Source organism: Colossoma macropomum, unplaced genomic scaffold, assembly GCF_904425465.1.
Source record: "Colossoma macropomum unplaced genomic scaffold, Colossoma_macropomum, whole genome shotgun sequence".
NCBI classification, from domain to species: Eukaryota; Metazoa; Chordata; class Actinopteri; order Characiformes; family Serrasalmidae; genus Colossoma; species Colossoma macropomum.
The window spans coordinates 33,149,401-33,160,768 of NW_023494802.1; the positions used below are offsets into that span (position 1 = coordinate 33,149,401).

At 38.5% G+C, this 11,368-nt stretch overlaps 1 protein-coding gene across 1 annotated transcript in view; it reads right to left on the bottom strand.

The window, feature by feature from the left end:
* hspg2 (heparan sulfate proteoglycan 2) overlaps positions 1–3,869 on the bottom strand; it is a 185,127-nt gene extending 181,258 nt beyond the window's left edge. Inside the window, exon 1 of the mRNA XM_036591441.1 lies at positions 3,486–3,869. Within this exon, the coding sequence (XP_036447334.1) occupies positions 3,486–3,560 (75 nt within the window). The 5' untranslated portion in view covers positions 3,561–3,869. The remainder of the gene's footprint in view (positions 1–3,485) is intronic.
* Between the last annotated feature and the right edge of the window lie 7,499 nt (positions 3,870–11,368).

Here is an 11,368-nt window from a genome sequence, read left to right on the forward strand (position 1 = left end):
CTGGCCCTAAAGTGTTTTTCTATTGGGCTGAAAATCACACAATTTTCAAATTGTGAAGCTGCAACTTTAATTATAGCCTACATTATCAACAACACATTTTAACTGGGGAAATTTCACCCAATAACACAGATCATGTAAACAGCCTGTATATGAGTCAGACCATTACGAAGCAACTAAAACACCCATGTTCTGCATACATGACAACACAACCACAACTACACTGGTGCTACACATTCAGTGTTGAAGCCTTAAGCCAGAAAAAAATGAAAAGCTGGGGTTCTTTGACAAAAATACAGGCCTTAATTTATAGCAAATAATAACTATTTAAATCGCAGCCACAATATTCGTCATAAAATCACAATAAGATGTTGTTCAGCCCTAGCAGTATGTTACGGCCCAGTATGGTTACTAATCCAAAACCACAACTATCTGTACCCTGGTTTAGTACCTGTGTCCATTTCCCATTGCACAACAGTAGTGTGAGATTAGGCGGTTCTTTTTGTGTGGTGGTCACGTTTTCTCGTGAAACACTAGTGTTAACAGTAAACACAAACAACAGTAGCAACAATGAAGGAGCTTTAAGTCTTGATTTACCTTCTACTTAGCATTTGGTTTCATGTGAAAAGGACTGGATAGCAATTTTGGCTAGCCTGTGTTTTTAATGTTGTCTGACTTGAGTGTTGACGTGCTGGTTCTATAATGATTGCGTTTGACCAAATTCCACTCTACTGCCCATTCTACTGTCCATCCACACTAGTTTTTTTGGCAAACCACTGGTTAGGCATAAACCTACAGGTTAAGCATTTCCAGACCATAGCATCAAACTTTAGCTACTGTATCAGTCACAGATTGTGAAATCACATTCAAATCATTCCAATTTCTCAGTATGGCTGAAAGGTTAATAATTTTATATTGAAGATGCAAGAGCTCCATTTATTAAGTATAATCTACATTTACAACTTTTTAAGAGGGGAAAATCAACCTGATAACACACAATAACACACACAATAATAATAAGTTTGTGAACTGCCCATAGGTAAGTTAGACCAATTAGAGGCAACCAAACTTCCATGTGTTGTGACATTACAACCACAACTTACTGGCTGTCTGGCACAATATATTCAGGGCCAAGCTCCAAGACAGAAAAAGTGGATATTCCAGTCTTCTTGGCAAAAAAAAACAGGCCTGAACCTTAATTTATAGAGAATAATCACAATTTAAATCAAAGTCACAATATTAGTCAGAGAAATCACAATTAGATATTTTCTCCAAATCATTCAGCCCTATCTGACAGGACAAATAAAAGCACAATTTCTTGATTTTTCAATAGGCAGCACAATTCCATATTTCAACTATAAATACGTACACCAGAGCAAATCCCAGTTTCATCTAAGAATCTAGGCCCCCATATGGTCACTTAAAAGAGACTCTCTTAAACAAGTGAATGCATTCACATACAGACACGTAAACCCATCACTGGTTTTCAGTAACAGATGACAAAGAGTCCGGTGGCAATTATCAGGCCACTGATTGTTAACAGAGAACAGTGGCCACTTGATTGTGCCAGTAAACTAAAAGGGTAATAAAGTGCTTTTATTGGTGTTTTGTTGGGGCTGATTGATACTCTTTGACCTGAAATTCCAGCAGGACACCAGTGCTGCCTGTAGCAACCAGCACCCCAAAGCTCAATTGAATCAAACGGGCTGTCTGGTAAGTAGCAAAGCAGTCTTGTAATGTGGAAAACAGATGCCCCCCGGTTCCGGATAATCCAATTACAGTGCCATTGTGTCAGTCCTGGTGGTCCCTGAAACAATAGTTAAACTGAGGAAGTTGTCTCATCTTACCTAAGCAAAAAGACAGTGAGGTCAGCGCTATGTTCCAGGCATCAGGAGGATGTTAATTTTTTTTTGTATTTAGTGACGTTTTAATGATAAGAAAGACGTACATGTAAAATTACTGAAACAGCTCAGTTAACTGAATGAAGGAATTATTATAGGATTCATGGACGAGTTGAAGTTTATGTACCGGACATCTATTTAGATTCAAGCAGAAATATTAATACTATAACAGGTATAATAGATTAATACTAAGGGATGGAGGAGGAGGAGACTAGATATAAGCAATATATCTATATATATTAGTCAAAAAGAGGACGCATATATGTCAGTGCTGTTGGAGCAAAACCTTGTATCTCCAAAATGAGAACTTTACAGGAGAAGGGAAAAAAACATACTTTACTTTTAATGTAAGTCAGTGGAACCAGAATTTTGGGCCATTTCTTTTGGTTTATTCTTTATGAAATTTTAACACAATGTAAAAAGCAACAGGCATTTTACAATTATGTCATAAACTGAAAAACGAGAAAAATGGAGATACAAGGTTTTGTTCGATATATACATATATATATATATATATATATATATACATACACATATATATATACACACACACACATACATACACACACACACACACACACACACACACACACACACACACACACACACACATATATATATATATATATATATATATAAATATATATATATACACACATACATACATACATACATACATACACACAAAGACGCCCAAAGACTTTGAATATCCTGTGTGTCATTAGACCCCAGCATAACCGGTGACAGGGTGAGAAACGGGCAACTTGAGATGAGCCTCACATGTGCAGGTCATCAGCACTGACAAACCGTTTCCCGTTTAATGTCTTCACCTAGATATCAACGATCACCAAAATATGCGGAACACATCTGCACCTTTCATGATTATTATTTGCATTGCACCAAAAAATTCTGTCTGCTGAGCAGATACACTACAGCATCTAGCATGAGCATCCAAGGGAACTAACAATTTCCACAATAAAATAGGCAAGCATTAAGTAAAAAGACATGAAGCACAGCGGCGTGTATTAAGGGGCAGTTTTAGGGCCCCTTTAGTTTCTGCTCAACACTAGGAGCTCCCTCCAGGTGTTCACTCTCAAGACTGCTCCGGGAAACCAAAGTTGATCAAGTTTTGCAGGCATGCAGAGACCAAGAAGACTGCCTATGAATAGCTTGTTTCTATGGATAAAATTAGATCAGGACGAGTACACTCGGATGAAGTGGGGATTTTCTCTAAGCAAAGCTGAACTCTGGATTCTGAGCGTCTGATAACACCAAGCACCTCACTATCAAATCTGTGCAAAGAATTGACCACTGACCACAGCGTAGGTCAGAGCTCAACCACAGCACCACTCCCCCCTACTACCACCCAGAGGAGGAAAGTTTTCAAAGGGAAAGCAGCAGCTGCAGTTAGCTCAAGGACTCAAGGAGAACTAGCCACAGGTTTGGGCAAAGTTACCTCTGAGGGGTTCTCCATGTATTCAAGCCACACACTACCCATGCACTGCCCAGCTATGTCAATGAAGTGGCCTTGAAAACGCATGAGAGAAGGAGGAGGAGGAGGAGGAGAAGAAGAAGGGGCTTACTTACATGAACGAGATACGAGGTCACTATCAAAGAGATGAGAAGTCCGAAGACTTTCTGGCCACCTATCCTCGACCTCATTTCTCCTGGCCACCCAGCACGGGTCCTGAAAAGCGAAGTCCCCTCACTTTGGAGGAAGAAAAGACTGCTTAGCAGAAGTTTGCAGAGGTCGTGTCCCCGTCCCACGCGCGGTGGGACCTCATTTACCGAAGGGGAATATCCGTAGGGGCGTCTCTCAGGCGTGCTGCGGGAAAAGCTGACGGAGACGCGAGTGGCTGGGCTCGTATCCGCTGAGCTCGTTTTTGCCCCCCCTTTTCTCTGAGCTCTGAGAAGTTGAGCAGGACTGGGTGGCCGGCGCTGCTGGGATGGGACTTGGGACTCCCCTCCACCACCACCTCCCCCCTCTGGCTGGAGGAAAAGGCGGAGTGGAGTTCAGGGAGGGATCACGTTAAAGAAACCGAGCCATTTCTCTCCGAATTAACCTTCCATACCTTAAAACATGGTCATACACGCACACGCTGACCTAAACTCTGAAAGAACATGGCTCTTCAAGGGTTCTTTAGTAAAGGCAGAACCTGAGTTATTGAACCACTTCGTGCTTAAATGGTTCTTTGCATGGTAGTTAAGATTGATGGAGAAAGTGCAGTATATGGTTCTATACACGTCGAACCTTTCTGAAAATGAAACTATTTAAGCAGGCATATGGTTCTTTCAGTGTTTATGGATCTATATAGAACTACTATTTTAACTAAAGGACCCTTGAAGAACTATCTTCATGCACAAAGCACCAGAGAGGGTTCTTCTATTGTTACAAGCTTGCCATCCTAACAATGGCAAAACCCTTTTTAGCACTACTTAGAACCATTTTCAGAAAGGTTCTATATGCAACCCAACACATTCTCCATCAATCTGAAGAACAATTTCACTCCACACACTTTTAAAAAGATGGCTCTTTAAGAGGTCTTTAGTAAAGACAGAACCTGAGTTATCAAACCACCTCGTGCTTAATTGGTTCTTTGCATGGTACATAGTTAAGATGGAGAATGTGTTGTGTATGGTTTTATATACGAAGAACCTTCCTGAAAAATGGCACGAAAAGCATTTTTCAATTGTTATGATGTCAAGCTTGTAACAGAAGAATATGTTTAGGTGCTCCATATAGAACCCAGCACATTCTCCGTCAATCTGAGGAACCATTTCACCATGCAAATAACCATTTAAGCATGTACATGGTCCTTTGAGTGTTCATGGTTCTATATTAAACCATTGTCTTTACTAAGGAACTCTGGAAGAACCATTTTTTAAGAGCACTAGAAAGGGTTCTTCTGTTGTTACAGAGTTTGACATTGTAACAATGGCAGAACCCTTTTTGGTGCTATATAGAACCATTTTCAAAAAGGTTCTATCAAGAACCCAAATCATTCTAAATCAATCTGAGGAATGATTTCACCATGCAAAGAACTGTTTAAGCATGCATCTGGTTTGTACGGGTGTTCATGGGTTCTATATAGAATCACCACTTTTACTAAAAATGCTTGAAGAACTTTTTTCAAGAGTGTATATAGCACCAGAAAGGGTTCTTCTGTTGTTACAAGCTTGATATTATAACATTAGCAAAACGCTTTCTGGTGCTATATAGAACCACCATTTTCACTTAAGAACCCTTGAAGATCTTTTTTAAGAGTGTACATAGCACCAGAAAGTATTCTTCTATTGTTACAAGCTTGACATCCTAACAACAGCAGAACCCTTTTTAGCACTATTTAGAACCTTTTATATAGTATTATAATATATATAGAACCTTTTATATATATTATTTATATAGAACCTTTAGAATTTTCTTCATGGGTTCTTTAGTAAAGAAAATGGTTCTATATAAAACCATGAGCAATCAAATAACATTTTGCATGATTAAAGGGTTCCTTGCATTGTGAAAGCGTTCTTCAGATTGATGGAGAATGTGTTTTATATGGTTATATATAGCACCTTTTTGAAAGGGGACCAAAAAAGCACCAAAAAGCACCAAAAAGGGATTTGCTATTGTTTCAAGCCTGATATCATAACAACAGAAGAACCCATTTCAAAAAGGTCCTATATAGCACCATCTTCAGCACATTCTCCATCAATCTGAAGAACAATTTCACCATGCAAAAAACCATTGAAGCATGAAATGGTTCTATATAGAACTCATTATTCTAAATGGAAGCGTTGTCCTTACTAAAGAACCCTTAAAGAACCATCTTTTAAGAGTGTCGAGATTATTGACACATACTGGGATTGTGATACGCTTTACAGTATATTAAGATGCACAGCTGGTAAAGCACACAGTAAAGAAACACTGTGATTAATAAGTAGTGCAAAGGCGTGATTATAGGGAAGCCCTAGATGGCCATGGATTTGCATGTTTTTTCCTCCGTTTTTCCGTGATAATGGGTTTCTCAAGATTTTTATGCCATTATCACAACATAACAAATGTTATCTCGACAGAACAATGTTCTTTATGTTGTGATAATGATATAAATAACCGGAGATCTCGAGAAAAGAGCAGTTGTTTTGCCATATTGTCATCATAATTCTATCACACTGATGAGGCTGAGGGATGCAACACCACACAACATGACAAATAACATATTAAATGCTAGTTTTATGCCTGCATGTCTTTATAAAGTGTCCCATAAGACCTAATGCAGCCTACACTGGACATTTGGAGGCGGCTGTACAGCAGTTAAAAACACACTGCTAACCATGAGATGCAATGAGAAGCACGAGTTCACCAGTGTCCCTTATTTTCTAATGTCCTATAATACCTGAATCCACCTGAGTCTTTTAGGTAGACTGCTTAAACTGTTTAACTGCCAAAATAGTGAGAACCAGCTGAACAATAAATAAAAATTAATCAAAATAGTTACTTAAAGTGTCCCATGAGACCCGATGGGCCATATTACCTAAATCCAAAAACAAGAGTTTCCTGAATTGTCTCTTATTACCCAATTGCCCATGATATCTCAATCCAGCCTGCAGGGGAAAACAGCCCAGCGAGCGTAGGCTGAATGACAGGCCTGCCCTTGTGTGGCTTTGCAAGCATAATGAACGCCTCTGAATAAGTCCAAGGACAGAGGATTTCAGCGTTGTTGATCGATTTCTCTAAGCCACTGTTTGGTCTAACTGCCATTTTGCTTCAATGCACTTTTTTAATTCTTCATATTGCAAACTTGTTAATGAAATTGCAAGTAAAGCTCATTTATATCATAGTTAATAACTACAATTTCTCACTGAAAACCATTGGGAACCTAAAGAACAGACTCAGTCATTAGACTTCCACAAGTGGGGTTCTGGCCTGGTTTTTACCAGCCTGTTGTAATAGCACCCCCTGATGGCACTTACATACACAACAGCCTCTAGGAACATCAACAGCAAGACATATTCAATGGCCTCCACATAAACATGCAATACAGCTAGGACTAAATATTCTACACACAATATAGAGAAAAAAAAATCACATGTGAAATGCTCAAAGCCTTTTTAATGAACTTCAAAACAACACAGCAATACACTGCAGCGCAGCTTAACACTCCATTGACTCCAGTTATTTCCACATAGCAGGTCCTAATAGAGTTAATCACTTCATAAACTGCCGTTCACTGAGAGGAGCCACTGCGCTAAAGGCCATAGCTGACATTTACGCTCTGTTCAGCATATCTGAGCTTTTACAATATCAAAGCAGAGCGTCTGCACAGGATCTGTTTACAGGCCCTATCATATCCATAATTGGGACAGTGTACGAAGCTGCCTCGCAGGGAGCTCTAAGAGCAGCTGCTTTCAATTTAGTCCTCAGTTTCTCAGCTGGATCTCTTTGAGAGGCTCCAAAACAAGAAAGGGAAAGCCAGCAGAGAGGTAGGCTGGAGTGTTTTGTCCAGTGTGTATGTGTGCGCTTTTCTTTTAGATATTGCATGTTGATTTTAACTGCAGACTTGCTGCTGTAAACCCAAACAAAGTGAGGCCTGTGGGTCAAACCCCACCCCCACATTGGGTGCAATGAGAGATTAGACATATTTATATATATATATAATTTTGGGATACAGTTGTATGCAAACGTTTGAGCGCCCCTGGCCAAATAACGTTTTTGTTACTTTAAGTGAAAATAAGTTAACACATCCTCTACAGAGAACATTTTTAATGCACAATTACTGTTTATTTGCTGAATTTAACATAGTGGTGGATTAAATGACCAGTACAAAAGTTATGGCACATTTTATATTTTGTTTTTCAATGTCTTAAACTCAGCAAATAAATAGAAATTGTACACTAACATTTGCAGAAAAAATGCCATATTAAAGTGTGTTCTCTGTAGAGAATGTGTTCACTTATTTCACTTAGAAAATCAACAAAACAATTTGACTTAGGGGGTGTTCAACCTACTTAGCTTCTTTAGTTACATGTTGTTTTGTCTTTTTGGCCTTCTGCCCACCTCAAAGCCAAGTCAAGTCAAAGTTTATTTATATAGCGCTTTTTACAACAGCCATTGTAAAAGCTTTACAGAAAAACATTGCACTTTAGCCATCCAGGACAAAAAGTTTGTGCTAATTAGAAAAGTCCTGATTAGAAATTAGGTGTGTAAATGGCCAGAATCAAATTCATGTCAAGAATAAATAAAATAAACACAGTAATAACAGTGGCCATTGTTATTATTATTATTATTATTATTATTGTTATTATTATTGTTATTATTGTTGTTGTTGTTTTATCCCAATTCACTTGTTTATTCATTACTCATTGGTATCAATTTAGGGTAACACACCATCAACAACAACAGCAATAATAATAATAATAACAATAATAATAATAATAATAGTTCTGTATTATATTTTTTGTCGTTGTTTTGTTGTTGTTGTTGTTGTTCTTCTTCTTCTTCTTCTTCTGCTTTTTCTTCTTATTATTATTAAGCTAAATAAGTGGCCCTAAATTAATCTGAAATGAGCAAAGCAGAGGAACAAATCCAGGACCAATAATAATAATAATATTAATTTATTATTGTTGATGTTGATGTTGTTGTTGTTGTTGTTTTTCCACCTATTTATTGGTATCAATTCAGGTTAACATAATATCAACAACAACAGCAATAATAATAATAATAAGAAGAAGAAGAAGAAGAGAAGAAAAATTAAAGTTATAAATACATAACTATTATTATAATTATTTTTTATTATTATTGTATTTATTATTAATTTGTCAGCTTTTCTGCTTTTTCACACTACTATGATTCATATTTTGCCTAATATAAACAATGAAAAACTTTAAATACTGTAAGCATTGTACTCCGTGCTGAAATCTGTTCATTTTAGGATAACGTAAGCAATGAGCTGAAATAAAGTGTTTTACATTTATCAGTTAACAGCAAGAAGTCTCCTGTCACAAAGCTTTTGCAGTTGGGTCACAGTATAATATACATCATTCCAAACATAAATGTTGTTTGTCTCTGTACTGTAATATCTCTTGGTAACCTGTTTTCCTTTGGGTTTCAGGTCCGTGTGAGACAGTATATACCAGTGAGAGAGGAGGATCAGTGTTCAGTCTGAGTAAACACACTTCTTCCATTTTTTTCCTCAATCCTTCGCAATTCAGTCAGTAAAAGCATGTGAACAGTATCGTCTGAATACGGTAGAGATGGGTTAGATCTAACTATGAATAGACAAGGGGAGAGGCTTAAACATTTCAACAAGACAACAGCACGTTATATTCAAATCTGTGTTCACTGACAATCATACTGTACATGTATTGGCAGAGGATTTCACTCTGAAATAAGTGAAATGACTGGTGCTACAAGTTGCCCACTGTGCCAGTACAGTGTTGCAGTTACATTTCGATTGGGAAGAATGGTCAAAACTCCATACTGATCAAGTTAATCCACTGTGTGAGCACCCATACAAGTTTAAATCTATCAGAGATGGTTTTCCTGATGCAGGTGTAGGTGTTCAATTGAGAGTTTTAGGTGTATATGGAATTTATTATGTAGTTTACTTCAAACTTCAAGCTACTTAGTTTTCCCGAACCCTACCAGTTCTACGCTTATGTTATAATAGTGACCTCTGGTGGAGAAACATGTTATTGTAGCCAGTCAGGGACAGAGTGGAAAAGAGTGTGGAATTCCAGTCTTGGAGGGTCTAAAATGATCAAATTTTAAATATATTTTACATATAAAGACAAACTTATAATATACATATAATATACATTTTTTCAGTATTTAGTGTGTCCACTCTATGCTTCCATTCTTTTCAGGAGACTTGCTTTCAGTTTCTCAAAGATTTTTTCCATACCTCCAAAGTTCAGTCTTACAGTTGGTTGCACCTTCTGCTTCTCACCAGCCAAATAATCTCAAACACATATAATGATGCTGAGGTCTGGACACTGAGGTGGACAGTCCATTGTTCTCAGAAACCTCCAGCAACTTCTTTGTTTGATTTGCAAATTTTTTTCTCTCAGTGAGGGCTTCTTCACAGCTACACATCCTGTCAGACCCATAGCATTGAGTTGTCTTCTCACAGTGGAAGGATGGCCAGAAACAACTCCAAAAGGTTGTTTGTCCCCTCCAAAGATAAAAGCTTTAAGTGCGATTTATCTGATGGTGAGAGTTTCAGTGATCTTCCAGGTCTTGCACGGTCCCATTTTCTCATATTCTTGTATTTTAATTTTTTTTAAATAAAATTAAATAAAAATGAAGAGTTGTCTCTGATATATGTATACTGTATTACCCAATATTTGGCCCATATTATATTATATTATCTTAGAAATGAATATAATATAATATTCTGCGGCATCCTACCAGTGGCCGCACTGCTGTAGGAGCACGGGAGACGTGACAACGCAACGTGGTCATGCAAAGAGGCTCTTGGGAGATGCCACACTCCCAGTGCTACATTTGGTGTCAGAAGTGCGATGACACCCCCTTCTGGAGAGGAATGATGCTTTTATGGTGTGGCTCAGCAGTGGAATCTGGCTGGATGATGGCAGTGAGGACATCTTGACTGCAGCCAGTGGCAAAAACCGGCTGGTGGAGCAGCCTGGTGGCAATGACCACGGCCCACCAGTGACGCTTTAGGCAGGAGCCTGCTGTGTTGTTGTCCAGGCAACTGCCTCCTGCGGAGCGGAAAGGCACAGTGGGTGTTGGTTCTCTCTAACTAATTGTTCAATAAAAGAGCATTTGCCTTACTTATAATGTACTTGCCATTAACCAGTGAAAGGCTACCTTCAAGCAACTGTCATTGGTTTGCATCCATAACTGTACCTTGTACGATGGATGACTAAGCCAGTAACCCCTGTTTTGCTATTACATGAGGATTAGAATCAGTCTCAGTGAAAGTGCTGCACGTTTCATCACTTATTGTTTTATTGGCTCTAAGCAATAAAGCACTCACAGGAACTTAGGTGTTCTTACTGAAGTGAGGAAGGAACGCCTGCACAGGGCCACAAGACAAGCGCGAAAAGCTGGTTCTGCAAAGTTCATTTAAGAGGAACGAGGACGAGCCGGCAGCCTCTGGGAAGGACTTCTCAACACAGCAAAACGCACTGCAATCATGACAACTGCAACTGTCCTGTCATCTCGTTATTCCGGTCTCCAACAAGTCAAACCACTGTATGTTGACAGTTAACACAAACCACGACAGGAGACAGGCCTACAGCCAGTCTGTTTGCTGGAAAAGAAGCAAACACATACAATGACCTACATTTGAATAAAGACGTTTCACAACCTTCATCAACATCAAACCAGTACTAATACATAATCATCATTTCAAGAGTGGAATTCCACACCTGTCCTCTTTAAGAATCTTTAAAAAGATGACTGGTGGTCATACAATGTATTGAGCTTAGCATAATGAAGAAATAAAAATCTG